Consider the following 17,876-nt stretch of genomic DNA (forward strand, 5'->3'; position numbering starts at 1 on the left):
AGCATGGGAGCAAACTGGGATAATGGAATTGTTTCCCGGGGCTCCCAACTGTTGGCTCATTGACAGGGGGGCCAGAGGCCACATCACCCCTGTGGTGTACTCTCCTGCCGCCCACCGAGTCTCTGGGCAGGTCCCGTCAGTCATCGCTGTGGCAAGGCCAGCCACAATTATTAAGCAAAGTGCTTGCTCAGCCCTCGTGTTCCTGAGCTTCATGTCTTCCTCAGAAAGTGAGGGCCGTGTCCATTCATTCAAAAGAAATAAAAACTATGAAAATCTAAAAACTGTCTGATCTAAACATTGTTTTTGGAGTTATGATAGTAAGATCAGGGCTTTAGGTTTAAAGTCCAAATGTACCTTACCCATCCTCTGTGTATCCCATCCTTTCCAAATGCCTTCAGTGAACTCTAAAAATCAAAGGCGCTCTCTGAGCGACTGTCTGTGGAACATCCTCTCTGCACACAGCAGCCCTGACAGGTCCCCCCATTCCTCAAGGGACAAACAGCTCAACAGAAAATCAGAGTTCCACCTTTGTAAGTTCTAAAGGACAATAGCGATGGCAAGAGGATATATTTCACTGCTCCAAAAATGTAAAGAACTGAATGTTTATGTCCCCCCAAATTCATACATTGAAATCCTAACCCCCAAAGGTAATGACATCTAGAAGTGGGGTCTTTGGAAGGTGATTAGTGCCCTTTTAAAAGAGGCCCAAGAGAGGTCCCTCACCTCTTCTGCCACATGAAGTTATAACAAAAAGATAGCTGTCTGTGCACAGGATGTGGGTTCTATCCCGACACCAAGTCTGGTGGCACCTTAATCTTGGACTTTCCAGCCTCCAAAACTGTGACAAATAAATGTCTGTTATTTATAAGCCATTCAGTCTATGGTATTTTGTTACAGCAGCCTGAACAGATTAAGACAACAAACAGATATGAAAACAAAAGACAATTTTAGCTATAGAAGCAAAGTAATATATTTCAAGGCACAAAATAGTAAAGCCAAAACACCATGCCGTTCATCAGAGGCTTACTGTGGATTCTACAGAGCTGCCCTGACCGTGGGAGCTGGCGGCTGAATTACAGAGGCTGAAGTCTTACTAACCTCCTTTTACACATAATCAAAATAAAGGCTGAGGAAATGTTCACAGCAGTTTTAGTCATAATAAAGCAAAACCAGAAACAGCTCATAGATCCAACAGACCTACGAATGTGGTATATCCATATAATGGAATATCACTCGTCAATAAAAAAGGAACAAACTATTGATACACACAACAACCTGGATGAATCTCAAAGTAATTAGGCTGAGGGAAAAACTCCAGTCCACTCCCACAAAGTTACATACTAGGTGATTCCATTTATATAACATCCATCAAATGATAAAATTATAGAGATAGAAAACAAATTTATATTTCCAGGGGTTAGGGAAAGAGAGAAGAGAGGCAGCCATGGGGATAAAAGGGCATCACAAGGGATCCTTGTGATGGAGCTGTTCCGTATCTTGACTATGGGGTGGTCACACCAATCAACACGTGATAAAATTACATACACACACACACACACACACGCACACAGAGAAATGAATACATGTAAAACCGGTAAAATCTGAATGAGCTGGTGCTTGTGTCAATGTCAATTTCCTGCTTGTAGAGGTATTTTAGTTATGTAAGATATCACCATTGGGGAAAACTGGGTGAAGGGTATATAGGATTTCTCCGTATTATTTCTTACAACTGCATGTAAATCTACAATTCTCTCAAAATAAAAAGTTTTTTTCTAGAAGTCTGAGGACTAATGTGATTAAAATGCAAAATACAATTAGGAACTGTTGTGGAGTTTAGAATCTAAAGATTCTAAATTCCATGAGAACAGAGATTATGACTCTTTTTGCTTACCATTATAATTCTAGCATGTAGCAGAATGTCTTACACATGGGCAAATTATTTGTGGAATGAATGCAAAAACCCTGAAGATATGCTGTAACAGTAGAAAAGTTTAAACAACTTACATATTCTACCATACAGGAATGGTTAGTACATTGTGATATTAACCACTCAGAGAAATATTATTCAGCTATTAAAAACAATGCCTATAAAGCTCACCAGTCCATTGTGTAACATATAAAGATATAAAGCTACATACATTATGATTATAACTAAGGACATAAACATTAATAAACATTTATATAGGAAAAAAATAAATGAAACAGTAATTGCATTAGAGGATTGGTATAATAGATGTTCTTTCCCCCTACTTTTCCCTATTATTTTTGTAATTTTAAAATATTAATAATACAATGGGGGGTAAGAATAAGAATTATGCTAAGATTTTCTTTCTAAAGATTCTTATTTATTTTTATTGTGAAATGTGATACTATCAAAAGAAAAATATACACGTAGGTTATAAAGCATATGAATAAAACTCTATATATCTACCATCTAATTTTAAAACCTAAGCCTTTATAAGACTTAACTTAAGCCATTCTACTTAAAATGACTACTGGCTACATGTAACACAGTGAAGAAATCTAATTCCACAGAGGCCTGAATAGTAGTTGTAAAGCAGAACTTCCAAATCCGAACTGCGTAAGCCTGGGAAACAGGAGTCAGAGCCGCTGATCCCTCAGAGCCCCTGGCTGGTTGCCTCTGGCTACAAAAGGCCGTTTCTGTTTACCCTTGAGTACCCTACAAACATCATCTATCCATTAGCTGCGTGCCACAGGAAGGCAGAGATGCACTGGGGGCACAGGAAACAAACAAGGAGGAGAAAGGCAACAAACAAGAATTGGTGAATCAATGGTGCCCATTAAATTGGCAAATCCTTGCCTCCAGAGGGGACAACACAGATCATGAAGCTTCGCTGGCCACTGACCTCATCATGTGACTGCTAAAAGTCACCTTTTAGCCCAACATTGTGGATTAAAAACAGAATTAAATGCCATCTAGAAGTCTGTGGCTTCTTAAATAATTTTTAAATTCAACAGTTTAGATATTCTAACCACCTTTTCCCAAATGCACAGTTCAACGTTTCAAGGTCAAATATTTTAACTTCATTAGAAAAATCTATGCAGAGTGTTACCAATAGCCTCTCTTTAGAAATCTTTAAATGAGAGCACAATTCAGAGCAGAATGCAAATCTAAGCATGTCCATGTTATAAAACATACAAGGATGCCACGAAGACTGAATTTCCACTACAAAAGCTCTAGGACTTTTGTTCAGTACATTCTATTCAGACTTCCAGAGGCAGCTTTATTTAATCTGACAGGTTAAGACACTGTTAATCTCACTCATCTCATAACCAACAAACATGATTAGCAGGCATCGCCAGCAGCTGTGATCCAGCAGGCCAGGGCGTGGCAACACAGGTGGAGAGCTCGGGAGAAAGGAGAAGGAAAAAGGGGCACATGGCATCTGCCTGAAAACAAAAGCAAGTATCTGATTCTGTACCATCCTTCCAACAGGCTGCCCAAATGCTAGTACATGATCACCTTACCACTATGTACTTAGTATTTTCTAGGTCTTGTGAACAGGGTAACCATGGACACACCATAGTATTTATCAGAACCTGGGTCTATTAGTTTCCTAAGACAGAAATGGAGTTGGGTGCTGTCTCCTAAATTTGTGCATTTGTTCAATGCTTGTGTGGTTTGTGTGCTCTTCCATAGTTTGTTGGCAGCTGGCTTGTCTACTGTGGATAGCAGGCCAGTGAGTCAATTCTGGTTTAAACATGAACCCTAGTATCTCAGACACAGGAATGTTCCCCCTAGAATCGTGATATTCAAACTGTGGTCCAGGTTCTATCAGCATGGGCATCACCTGGGAGCTTGACAGAAATGCAGAATGTTGGGCCTCACCCCAGACCTACAGAATTAGAATCCATATTTTAGTCCCAGGTGATTTGTTTGCATAATAAAATTTGAGAAGCACTGGTCTAGAGTCTTTTGGAGAATGATTCCTTTTTTTAATCGGAGGATGAAATTCTTAAGAATGTCTAAAATTATATAAATTTGATATAGGCATAATAAAGATGAATAAAACAGGTTCCAGCTCTCAAATGGTTCCCAATCCAAAAAGATGGTGGACAGACATATATCCAGCAAATAATTTAAAGTAAAATATGCTTTATATTATAATAGAGCTATAGACAAGTACTAAAATGAACACACGACTCTTTAAAACTGACTTCCTATAATACACTTGGCAGATGTCATCATTACTACCTATAGTGAACATGCCAAGGATTACTGAATTACAGCTTATGAATGGCCCAGCTCTTAGGGATATTTTTATGAGGTTTACTGAGGATCAGTGGATTAAACCCAGGTGGCTTATAGAAATCCAGGCACTTGGAGCTCGGGTCCCAGCACCACTGCATCAACCCATCTAAGTCAAGAACAATTGATTTATTTTACCACTTCATGTAATAGCTTTTGTTTTACACTGTTTATATAAAAAAAGATTCTTAATAACCTAATAGTAAGTTATTAAACTATTACATAAATGCAAGGAAACATTTATTCTTGGCTTAAATGTCACTTTCCCAGGCTGAGGTAGGTCCCTCCTGGTCTAGACTCTCTTATACCCTGAACTTATCAGAATATGATTAACTGTAACTGTAACTAGTTGTTAAATGTCTGTAAGGTCTCATAGAATACAAAAGCTTTATAGAGGAAGGGATAAAATTTTTATGATTTACCAGTCTATTTTTGGCCCTTAAACTTAGCATCTTGCCCAGATTAGAAATTAAAATTATTTTTCAAATGCTGAATGAACCTTTCAGACTTTACATAAAACAACGCAAGACTATCAACTGTGCTGCTGATTTAAAATGACAAAGCATTTTCAGGTACTGTGGATCAGAGGGGAGGAAGAGTACCTATAGAGATAGAAGAGATGAGCCTCTATTATTTCACTTGTAAAATGAGAAATACACCAGTTGCTCTGTCTACTCAGAGAAATAAATTTTAAGTATATAATAATTAATCTGTAATAAGGCCAGGGTAATAAGGACCTTCTTCCAGTATCATTCTCAGGATATTTTCTCAAGAATGCTATGTGGGACAATCGGGAAAGAAAGAAAGGAAGGAAAAAAAAAAAAACCCACATATAAATATCCCAGCCACAGAGTTAAGAAAGACTCTGGTTCAGACCTGGCTTTGCCACCAACTCAGGGACACTGGGCAAGTTGTTGTCCTGAACTGTAACAATGGTGGATTCCCAGTACCAGCTAGATAGCAGGCCCTCAATAAATACCTGTTAAATGAATGAATGCCTACCTCACAGGACTGTTGAGTGAAAAAGTAAAATGACTAGCATAAGAGCCTGCACACACATTAACACACTAGTCCCCTCCTCCTTCTCTATTTCTCACAGGGTTCATGATCTCTGCTGGTTACAAAGCTAGAAACAAACAGATGGCTAAGTTAAAAAAAAATACTCATGGGTACAATGAGATAAAAATAGCTCTTAAGAAAAAACTTCAGTGTGCTCATTTATTTTGCCATTACACGTTATGGCCTTTACTTTTCAGCTTATTTAAGATCCTTATTACCTAAACTATGAAATGATATCTCAATGCAAGATAACAGTCATTTTTTTAAAGCAACTAATAATCTAAGGGCAACAAGCAGCCTAGTGTTTGGGCAGCTGTGGAAAGCCAACACGGGAAGCTAACTGTCTAGGCAGAACCTAACCAAGTGAAGCACACCTAAATCTCTGAGAGCACTTGGTTTGGAGGAGACAAGTATCATCTTGAAATATTTCAGTACTTCATTCCTTTTTTGGGCAGGACCAGTACGAAGACTAATTAACTACAAAGATTAAGGAAGGTGACATGCGGTCAATTTTACACTTAAATGGAATTTAGCTCTACATCTTTTCAGTTAAAAATAATTTTACAACATTGTACTCTGTTTAAGGGTCTCAATGACCACTTAAAGTGTGAAACACACAAGTATACTGACCTCACAGCAGATTCTGGATTCTGCTTAAAGTAAAATCATATCTTATAATCTGCCACCAATTTATTCTCTATTTTTTCCTTCTTTTTGAAAATTTGACTACAGAACAAAATTTCTAATACATCAACGAAAAGATTAGGGCATTTAGGTTACAGTAATTAAAATGAGTACAAAGATTTTAAAAAAGACACTCCAAATTGAAAAATATGAATTCCTCTGACTTAGGTTTTTGAAACTAACACATACAGATGAAATTAATAGATAGAAATTTTCAAGCACTAAACTCTCATCTTCAACTGTACAAACATCCTTTAGATACTTTAGTCCAAGTGGAAAAGAAAATAAACCTCAACTTGCATTCAGATTGATTTCTTCAAATTAAGAGTCAAGTGTATCAGCTTCATTTCATCTAAGTATATGGCAGAGGGAAAATTGCTGATTAATACCTACAATATCATGACCTTTCTCTTCCCCTCTTAACTGCCAACAAGTCCTGGAGTTAACCTTAACATCTTATACAATGCTAGTGTATCACTATTTCACAAGAGCTATTGTTCAATTTTTCAGGAAACATGTAACTTCAGTGATGAAGTAAGTATCAAGACAGTTTGAAGATATGCACAATAGTATAGGAACTTAGACTCTTCACTATGGAAAATCAGATGCCAGCCATGAATTAGGTATAGTAGTCACTAGTTCTAAATCCTAATACTTTAGACATTAAAAAGAAAGAGAAGTCAAGGTACCTAGCATGGTTTGCCATATTAGGATCATTTTCTCTGCCAGAAACATGGGGAGTGGGGGTGGGGCAGTGTGGGAGATGTGATTAGAGGGCTGGTGATTAGAGGAATGACAGCCACATTCTTTCACACCAGAAGGGCTGTGAAAGCAGCTGCAAATGCTCAGCCATCAGCGGCCTGTGTGCCTTGTCAGTGGACAGCAGGCCCCACTAGTTTCTGTTGAACATAAGGCAAGAGACTAAGCAGGACTTGTAAGATACTCAGACTGAGATACAGTCTCTGCAAAACTGGTCTTCCATAATCCAGAAATGCTGAGACAAAACTGAGTGGAGTTGGGGGTAGGGGGAGGGAGAGCCTGTGGTTATTAGAAAAATGTAGGTTAACAGTGGAAGAAATGTCTGAAAATGTTTGACTTGATGCCTATGGAATGACACCTAAACAAAATTTTTAAAATATAATTCTTAATTTTATTAAGATATGAAAACTTGAGGCAAAGCAAGGTTACTGCCATTAGACCATTCGTAAAGAAATACTTTATTGATATCAGGCATAAATCCAGTAAGTCTTTATGTCACATGAGTTCACACACTGATTCAAGTGGACAGTCAGCCCCTCCAGGGAGGAGGAGGAGCAGGATCCCAAGGTATGGAGTGAGCTTTCTTTGCAGAGTAAAGCTTAGCAACACATACTTCAGGTGAAAATAATCTTTCATCTGAGAGCTGCTAGTTTATTCTTCTGTTGAATTTAAACATATTGAGAACTAACTGTAAGTTCTCGGCTACATACTTGACTACTTTTTAACTCTTTCAATTAAGCATTTCAAGTAACAGAAAATGCAATCCTTAGCCACCAGTGAGGCAGTAAATGGAATACCTCAGAGGATGGCCAGCTCCTGGAACCTGCTGCTGAAGAATGAAATGTGCTAGCAGGCACAGAGCGAATCTCCCCATGGTTTCAAATTCTGGCTGAAAACGCAGAAAGTGCTTTCTAGTAGAACACTTTACATACATACAGGCTTCTTAACAACAAATTCATCAACTCCTCTAGTGCCTCTAGATTCTAGAACATGGGGTGGTTCAGGTTAGTTTCTCTCAGTTAACTAATTTGTTTCATATTCTAAAATTGTGACCTGGATAGTTTACCAGGGCACACCACTGTTTGGCATTCAAACTCTTCTCTCTCCACAACATCTAATATTCTTCTAGGTTACAAATCAGATTCTTTGCATGATTAAAATCATGCGGATTTTAGGCAGTTGGTAGGCCATAAGATCTACCCTAGAATGTGATTCACTTACTGCAGTTGAGAATAGATACACTGAATTTCTGGCAGTATTATATTGAACTTCCTTCAAATTACAAGCGAGGAGGTAAAGAAAGCTACGCTCGGATGGCAGGGTTAAGACAAACAGTGGACTTCTGCCAAAAATACTCTCATCTTCCTTTTACACCAAAGTAACTGTTTCAGTATAAGCAGTAGAAATAAGGAATACATGTTTTGAACTTGAATGACAATACACCTTTCATTCCTAATATGAAAGGAAAAATAGCAGGAGCTAAAAACATGTCAGTAAAGTGGGGAAGTTTCATTTGGCCTTGACCACAGTGAACATTTAACACATTATTACTTTCTTACTTTAAGGTTCCTTAAAACAAGATTGTACTTCTATTCAGATGCGGCCATCCACTATGGTTCAGATACTTCTGCTCTGTTTTAGAGCACGTTATGCCTCAGCAGAGTTTCTCGACCTCAGCTCTACCGACACACAAGCTGGATATCCCTTTGCTGTGAGGGGCTCTCCTGGGCACTGCAACAGGTTCAGCAGCATCCCTGGCTCCTACTCACCAAATGCCATTTGCACCCTTCCCCCTCAGTTGTGACAATCAAAAATGTCTCCAGACGTTGCCAAATGTCCCTTGGAGGTCAAAATCATCCTTGTTTGAGCAAACTGCTAGCTTAGACTGTAAACTAGCTAAACAGTGAAATAAAATGAAGACTTGAACTTCCTTATTCTTGTCAATGATATTTCACATAGCTGCAATTCCCAAAACCTAAGTTAAATGACTAAACAGAATTCAATTTCTGTGAATAGTAAACAAAAACCCAGTATCAGCTTTTTGTAAAATTTTAAATGTTTTAACTTCAGTAATCTAACAAAATTTTAGATTTAATGATCTAAAAGTTTAAATTTAAGATTCTGATTTTTAATTTTATAACTAATCAAAATGAATCCTCATATGTGCACCCAGGGTTGAATTTTATGTCGAATGAGAAAGACTATTTCTGCTAGTTCCAAAAGATCTACTCACTGCAAATCTCAGATCTGCTCTTGGAGGAGGAAAAGGAAGAAGCACCTGGTGTGAGTGTCTGCGCCAGATCTCAGGCCTCTGGCCCGTCCCCTTGTTTCCTCCTGGGCTGTGTTACAATGTCAAGTATCTGATAATGAGCCACTGCTGGGAGGGCTTCTTAGAGCATGTCCTTCTTCCTCTTTGTACTGGGTCTTTTATTCAAAAGAACTATCAACAATAATTTTAAAAGAACTGCTTTAACATATTAACTATTGGTTAATGGTCTTATGTTTTGTTTTTTAAAAAAATGGCTTATTACTTATTATTTCAGAGACCAGCCTGAAATGAAAGCATACCTATTAATTCATTTGATTAAAATTCTTCAAAGGATGTGAGGTCTTATATCACAGGTAGTCAGAACCTTTATAAATATATATAGCTACAGATACACTTATGCATGATAGAAAATGGATTCTAACTTTGTCAATGTTCTACTCTTTGGCCTTGCAGATCACTCTATCTGACACACAATATTACAGAAACTGAGAGTCTGGAAGCAAAGATTATTCACATAAACTTTCTAGCTTCTTTTTTAAGGCCTCCCAAGAGAATGAGATACAAATTATCAGGTTTATTCCTCAAGTTTCCATGGAAACAGTGCTAGATCCTCCTGTTAGCAATGGCTGTCAAACCCTCTTAAGCTTAAGACTGGTCAGGTTTAAACATGTTAAAGTTTTTTATTCAAACAGTGTCTTGAATTTTTTAATAATCATGGTACATTTATCACAATCTAATCTAGAAACAGGGAGGCCATTTAAAGAGAACCCTGTAAAACTGCCTATCTTAGGTTAATCTTATGCATCTATAGAAAAAGTGTGTACGCACACAAACACACAATAGTATTTCTCAAAAGAGTGCAACTTAAAATGCTTGCTATGTTTCATGTATCTTCCAGGCACAAGAAACCTCAGCAATTATATCTCTGAGAAGGCTAGAATAGCCCCTATAAGTTACTAATAGCTTACCAGAGGTGAAGATGGCAGATACATACCATCAAAACTACCTTGCTCGGAAGCAAGGTGCAAGAGCTGATTATACGTTTCAACTGAAGGCTGATAAACAAAGACTCCGGAATTGAAGCAGTCAGGCCACCCTGGGTCTGGTGCTGCTGACAATTCTTCTCTTTCAAAAAGATCATCAATATTTGCTAGGACCTGATTCAAAGGGGGAGAAAAAGCATTACAGGAATGTTCTGCTGCAACAGACCCTTCTTAAGTTCTCCCCATGTCATCCAACACAAAAGATGATGACAGCTGTAAGACAGCCTGGGTCTATCTCCTTCATCACCTGACACTTTTTATGACAGTGGTTTTATCTGAACTTTACTGGCAAGCCTTGACAGCATTCCTCAAATGCCTAACAGGTCTCCATTACTACATACATCTTTGCAGCCCTCAAAGCCACACTCACCAGAGTATCTGCATCCATGAACACACATTTTGAATATTGTGTAAGTGACCAGCAGTGGAGCTTCGTCAGCGTGACGCCCAACTCAGGCCTCTTCATTAAGGTTAGATGAGCAGAATCACCACTGTCCAAGACATCTACCATTATGACTTCGTCAAAGACTGTCTCTAAAACTTTTCTGTCAAAATAAAATTCAGAAAACAGCACTTAGAACTTTTCAGAACAAGTGACCTATCTAATATAAGACTGCTGCCTTATTATCCTCTCCATCAATTACCGGAACAATCTGCTGCTTTGGTATAGGATACCCCCTTAAATCTGTCCCAGCTTTACTTCAGGACAAATCGTATTTATTTTCAGGTGCCGTTAACTTCACTAAAGTATTAAGAACTGCTTATGGAGAGAATGAGATTCTTGTCTTAAAACATTATTATAGAAGAAGTTGTCTATTTTTTTTTTTATTGTATCACTGAGTATCTGGCAGGTTGTAGAAATAGTATATAAAAATGGGTTATTTGGTAAAAGTACATCCTTGCAACAGCCTACGTATTTGACAATGATATTTTATTAGAATTTATTCTGACTATTGCATATTTTTATAAATTATGCTGAGTAATGTGCACATAATATCTGCAATGAACCTAACAACTAATCACTTTTGCTAAAGCAATTCACTAAGAATTTCCTGAAGCTCTGTGTCCCAAAAGAAGTTAAAGGGCTCAATTATTAGGTCACCATTTTTTAGAATCCAGTATAACTAGCATTTATTAAGTGCTTAGCACTCTATTTGGGCATAATGAGAGACTCACTTTGGCTTGTGAAATACACTTCTCCACGCCTCAAATTAACTAAAGCTTTATTTCAGGAAGCTCTTGAGGTGAGTTAGTAGGGGAGGCTTGGGTAAGACAAGGAAAAAACATAGGATAAAAACATCATCATTGAAAGTTTATAACAACGTCAGACATGCAGAACAAAACTGGTATTGTATTCTGTCTCCAAAGTTGTACAAAAATATGTTCTAGTTCACACAGTAAATTTGATCTTTTCAGAAAAGAAATGGGTAGGGGCATCATTGACCAAAGTAAATTGGTAGTGGGGAATCCAAGACCAGATCTGGTTTCTTACACGTATCCTCACTGATAGACTACGGATTAGGACATACATTTAAGGAGACAGCCTTTTTGGCATCTTCTTAAATTACCATTTAGGAACAAGGTTGTTAGTGAAAGATATGCATGTATGTATATATAATGCCTACTTTTCAGAGACATTTGGCCTGTGCCTACCTTTTTTTTTTTTTTTTTAAAGTCACAAGAAGGGCATTTTCAATTTTTTTTTTTTTCAGGTTATTATGGGGAACATTTTCAATTTCTAAGAGGGCTAAGAGACCAAAACAAACAAACAAACAAACAAACAAAAAAAAAAAACCCCACATCATAAAGCTGCTAGTATGCCCAGATATTTTTAAAGTTAAGAACTAGGTAGTTCAGATATTTCAAAATTTAAGTCCAACAAATCCAAGGGAACAAGTCCAACCAACGAGCAGCTTGTGCTCCTTGGTGTGCTTTCCCCTACCAAAACCTCCAGTTCAGAAAGCCCTCTGGTAAAGATTCTAGTGTACTGTATTGTAAATAAACATCTTTAGGTTACAAAGGGGTCAACTAGCAATGGAGAAAATGGCTACTTTTCTTTCAAAGTCCTGGTCTGAAACAGGAAACAACGTAGCCCCTGCAGCATTTTGGGAAAGGAGTGCAAGTGAATTGTGACTACATAAAGGTGCATTTAAGCAGGGAAAGCCTGGACTGAAACACTCACTCAGATGGCCCAGAAAGGACTGGGTGAGGGGAGAGTCCTCCTTCTTCCACTCCTTGTCGGAATCAGGAAGCGTGTAGGCCAGAACACTACCTCCCAGAAGGGAGTCTAGTTGGAATATCTCCCAAAAGCTAGGAAGAGGTTTCAGACCCAGGAATCCTTCACTCAGCAACTCTCATCTTTCTCTACTCAGTGCTCAACTCCTGAAAAGGGTATGGCCTCAATGCCCACTGATGCCAGAAACAGGGGAGAAGGACTTCAGAGCCTTGCAGACGTTTGGGCGGCAGCGAGGGCCTCACCTCATGGAGTCTGAGACCTGCGGGGTGGTGAGCACGGCCAGCCTCCTGGTGGTCCTGTGCTGTTTCAGAGATGAGCCCAGGACCAGGGCACCTTTGGCGTAGGCATCGTTTGTGGTCAGTGTCACAAAGGCCTGATCTTAATACAAAGAAAAAAAAACCACACACACTCATTACATCATCTTACCTGGAAAAAGCCTTTTCCCCAGAACCCTTTTCAAACAGTAATTTGGCAAAATCAGCTCCTCTGAGATCAACTTGCTCTATTAATAAAGCAGCAGCCTCCTTGGAGGGAAAACCCAAATACCCGCTTCAAGAAAGGTTCAAGACCATAGCAGGAAATGTCTGGCAACCTCAAGAGGCTGACTGAGCTATGAAAATTATTTAATGTTTGGATATGCTAAATTCTCAAACTAAACAATAGCTTAACACCCACAGGGTGAACTTCAGGCAATTAACCAGTAGTAATGAAGAGATCAGGAAGTGTATTTCCTGTTTCTTCTACAAGGTACTGTAGACAGTATTTTCAGCCAAGCACAAATCCAACTGTCAATCTCAAAGGAGACAGTCTGAGAGCAGAGTCCGTATTCTTCATTCTGGTGCTTACGTTTATGCCATGCCTCAGGCTTTTTATACTTACTGTTTCCTCAACCTGGAGCAAAAGCTCCCTTGCCTCAACACTCCTGAAGAGTCACTTTGAGTCTGCTCAAATATCAACTTCCCAGAGAGGACTTCTCTCCTTGACCCTTCTTTCTAAATAGTGCCCAATCCCTGTTAAATGAATTAGAGACCATGTGAGAAGCTCTAACAAACCTGTGCCTCCTCTTTGAGGAGGCCAGCATTACCCCCTACCCTGTCCTCTGGATGCCCTCCCCAAACAGACACAGAGAAACACACACCCCAACCTCCAGTTATCACTTAGTTGGCAGAAGAGAAGGCAAAACATGTGGATTCTTCTTCCTACTGAACAATCCCCACTCTCCCAAAACCACCAGCCAAGGCTTTAAGATTTCTCATCCTTCCCATCAATGATTCCGGGATATACTTCATCTCCAAGAAGATTTAACATTAGCAAGTTGGTAGGCATCCAAATGTACAGGACACTTAGAATCAAGCTCTGGCAGGGGTCATTTGGGGCACAGTTGCCCAACCAAGGAATTAGGACACTTTGTCATGAAGTCATTCTCTTTCTGTCTTGGGTATCCTCATTCTCCCTTGCCCATTTTCCAATGTGGAGGTAGTGGAAATTCCACTGAGAAATGAGAGGAAGTTGTAGGTTGTTGAGTGGGCCAGCACATCCCTCAGCTGCTGACCTAAGAACCATCTTCACACATTTTGTTTGGGCACTCTTCCAGGGCAGGCAAACTACTGAACTATACAAGGACAATTCTCCACCCTTGGAGGGCCACGGGTTTCCCAGTCAGTCACATTCCAAGAAAGCTCTGAACAGTGACACCTGTCCCTTGGCATGCCCATCAACCTCTGCCTCTACTTGTTGCTGTTATCTTCAACCCATCATAAGATGGTAACATTGCAAAGTTAATCAGCACCAAAGGTACTTAACCTGGGCAAAATGAATGATGTTTTAACTCAAAAGCAGTTCAGAATCCAGGTGGTAATGGAGAAAAGTTTTAATAAGGTGGGTAGGATTCAAGCATTTCAGGAAGCACAGATATGGATAATTTCCAAGATTAAATAAGGGTCAGAACAAATGCTTAGGGCACAGGTTAGAATACCAGATCTAGCAAATATTACAAGTGACCAAGAAAGACCAATGACAGCTGGGTAGGAGAGTAATTTTTCTAAAGACGGCTGAACTCTGGGTTACACCTGCCATCTTTCTGGCAGCTCAATTGCTGTAATAACCCCAGCTATTAGCCTCAACGCTGCGGAAGGATCAGTTACCTCGGAGCTTCCCAGTCCTCCTGGCAGGTTCGCCGAGCGGCCCGAACGCCCAGAGGCCTTGCAACAAGTGGGGCTGAGGCCGGCGCCCTCCCGGGGCCCCTACTTGAGGACTCTAGCCCGGCTCCCAGTTTCCGCAACTCGGCCCCAAAGGCCTAAAAATAGGCTCAGCCTGGCGGCCAGGGCCGGGGCGGGCGGTGGAGGAGCTGGGTGAGGGCCGCCGGTATCCCCGCCTGGGGGCTGCCCCTTCCCGGGGTGCCCGCCCGCGGGAGGCCGGGGCGACTCCCCGCGATCCCGCTGCGCCCGGGGACTCTCGCCCAGTGCCCCCGGGGGAACCCGGCTCCCCACCCCCACTCAGCCCCGCCGCAGCCGCTCCGCCCGCCCGCCCTTCACGGTGAGAGCAGGAGGAAGGGCGAGACGGAAGCAGGAACGGGAGCTTCGGCGCAGGGCCCAGGCTCTGCCTGGCTGCCCCTCATTCTGGGCCCCCGAGGGCGGCGGGGCAGCAGCTGACGCAGAGAGCAGCACGCACGGCTGCGGCCAGCCAGCAACTTTGCGGCGGTCCCCGTCCGGCCAGAAACTGCCCCCGACTCAGGGACCGGGGAGGAGGGGGGAGGCGGCCGGGCTGCGAGGGGCGAGCGGGGAGAGGAGCCGGGGATCCTGGGGGCGGCGGGGTGGGCCCGCAGGGCGGTAGGCTGCGCGGGGCGTACCTGTCATGGTGCTGCGGGGGCGCAAGCGGCCGTGACAGCCGCAAGTTGGTGGCTCGGAGCAGCTGGGCGCCGGGAGGGGAGCGCAGCCCGGGAGGAGGCGCGGCAGGAGCCGGGCGTCCGGCCGGAGCGCTCTTATAGCGGCCGTCACGTGGCAGCGCACGCTCCCGTCTGCCGTCCGCATCCTCCCTGCAGCGCGGCCGGCGGGACGCGGTGGCCCGCGGGGCTGCTGGACCCGAGGACCCTTCTTCCTCTGGGCTGGGCTGCGGCTCGAGCTCCCCGGCGCCCCTGGTCTTGGTCCCGCGGGACACCTGCCTTCGCTGTCCCCCTGAGCCTGGGAGTTGAAGGGGGACTTGGGGCAGAGTGTGGCATCAAACTCCCAAAGAAGCCGAGGGCCAGGGAACCTTAAAAAACAAACTAACAAACCTCAGATCACTATAGTTATAATACTTCTTCTGAACTGCTTGAATGAAAAACATAAAGTTTAATTCCACTTTTTCACCTAGAATTTCGTATCAGCCTCTGGAATCATTCCTTAGTGTACTCACAGTGGTTTTGTGGCCTTGACTTAAAGATAGAATGAATATTCAGAAAGTATTATGTAAATTCATGGAGACACCTGTACCAATTAGATATTTAAGTGCTTCATTTAATCCTTGTATCAACTCAATAAAGTAGGTGTTATATATTCATTTTACAGATAAAGAAACTGAGACACACAAAAGTTAAATTACTTTTCTATGGTCGTATTAGTGGAGAAGGTAGGATTTCAACCCTGGTGGTTTGGTTACAGTATCAACCTTCCCACCCAAAAAGCCTTGGTGCCTCTGACACACAGGTGTTCCAAGAGGTTAGTAAATTATGGTAACTGGTTAGGTAATATAGTTGTTTTGGTTAATCTGTTTCACAAATCTTGAAATGGTCAATTTGTCATTCATCTAGGAAGTTGAGAAATAGCTCTCGCGTGTGATCGCAGTCCTCACTGCTCCCTATCCCCAGCCCAAACACAGCAGAAGCCTCAGGTAGTGCAGTTCTCACCAAACAATAGTTGCTCAGTAAATGCTGAATGACTATTACAAAGCTATTTGGAAACCAATCAGGAAGTTGACAACATCAGTTCAAAAATGAAATAGGTGCTTAAGAATAAGTGCTTTATTTGCTGTCCTCAACCAGTTATATCACTGTTTCCTCAAGTGTGGTCCTGGATCTCCTACATCAGAATCACTTGGGGGCCGGGCGCGGTGGCTCACGCCTGTAATCCTAGCACTCTGGGAGGCCGAGGCGGGTGGATCGCTCGAGGTCAGGAGTTCAAGACCAGCCTGAACAAGAGTGAGACCCCGTCTCTACTAAAAATAGAAAGAAATTATATGGACAACTAAAATATATATATACAAAAAATTAGCCGGGCATGGTGGCGCATGCCTGTAGTCCTAGCTACTCGGGAGGCTGAGGCAGTAGGATCGCTTAAGCCCAGGAGTTTGAGGTTGCTGTGAGCTAGACTGACGCCACGGCACTCACTCTAGCCCGGGCAACAGAGTGAGACTCTGTCTCAAAAAAAAAATAAATAAATAAAAAAATAAAAGAATCACTTGGGGACACTTGTTAAAATGTGAATTTCTGGGCCTAAACCCAGACCTCCTAAATCAGAATCTTAAGGCTATAGCCCAAGAATCAGCATTTTATGCATCAGCTTCCAGGACCCTCTCTTGAATCCTTGCTAGACTTTCCACCCCACCTTGGCCTGGAGACCACTGATCCATGTGGGAGGACCTCCCAGATACTTGGCATAATGTACTTCCTTCCCAGGAAGCAGAAATGTGGGGGTGAAGGGACAATGGATGGGTTTCCATTTATTCAGACTCTGTAAGCTTTGAAGAGTTGGAGCTCTTTAAGGAATTGTACCTAAGTGGGGAGAGGGAAAACAGAGCTTCTCAATCTGAATTGCTCTTTTCCAGACAGAGAGGTGGACCTGGAAGAGTGAGGTTTCTATCCTTCACCCAGGAACCCTCCTGCCGTCATTGACCCTTAACCACCTGCTGCTGGCAGCTCAGCTGTCTCAGGCTGGACTTCCCCTGGGATGTGGTGCTGGGGCTGAAAGGGCAAAGCCAGGAGGAAGGACTGGGGATAACTGGAAAAATGAAAAAGCTTCTCTTGGGAAAAAGCTCCTCTCTGCTCCACCTCCCAGGCTGTATAATTTAAAGGGGTCACTACAGTCTTTGTTCCTGAATGTTTTATTTACAGCTTTTACCATTTTAAATCCAATAAGGACATTTTTGAGCTTGCTACAACTGCACTTAGGCATTGTCATAATCAAGATTTCTAGTGGTGATCCACTGCTAATTTTCCTGAGGCTGCTCTGCATTGAGCATCAGTCTGGTGAGAGCAAGGCCTCTCACACTTTGATGTGCACACAATTGTCTGAGGATCTTATTAAAATTCAAATTCTAACTCAGTAGTTTGGAGTGGGTCTCCCAGGTTATGCCCAGGCTGTAGACCAACTTCGAATAGTCAGGTGTTTGAACATTTTGGAATATAAGGCATTGGAGGTAGTGGATAAATATGTTATAGTGAGGCAAATGTTTGAGACTTTTTAGCTTGTTAGTTTTTGTGTGTATGAAACTTGAACTGGTAAGATTACTGAATCCCAAAAGAAAGATTTAAGTTGAAAATATAAGTTGTACTCTACATAAATATGTATGACTATTAACCAT

The 17,876-nt window shown here is 41.6% G+C and overlaps 1 protein-coding gene across 2 annotated transcripts in view; it reads right to left on the minus strand.

Annotated features, from left to right (window-relative positions):
- The window catches only part of GYG1 (glycogenin 1), a 33,643-nt gene extending 18,393 nt beyond the window's left edge, over positions 1-15,250 (minus strand). For both annotated transcript variants that reach the window (XM_069475359.1, XM_069475358.1), the window contains exons 1-4: positions 15,169-15,250; positions 12,563-12,698; positions 10,455-10,629; positions 10,036-10,198 (exon numbers count right to left, since the gene is read on the minus strand). In XM_069475359.1, the coding sequence (XP_069331460.1) occupies positions 10,036-10,198; positions 10,455-10,629; positions 12,563-12,698; positions 15,169-15,175 (481 nt within the window). In that variant the 5' untranslated portion in view covers positions 15,176-15,250. The remainder of the gene's footprint in view (positions 1-10,035; positions 10,199-10,454; positions 10,630-12,562; positions 12,699-15,168) is intronic.
- Positions 15,251-17,876: the final 2,626 nt, after the last annotated feature.

Source organism: Eulemur rufifrons, chromosome 7 (assembly GCF_041146395.1).
Source record: "Eulemur rufifrons isolate Redbay chromosome 7, OSU_ERuf_1, whole genome shotgun sequence".
NCBI classification, from domain to species: Eukaryota; Metazoa; Chordata; class Mammalia; order Primates; family Lemuridae; genus Eulemur; species Eulemur rufifrons.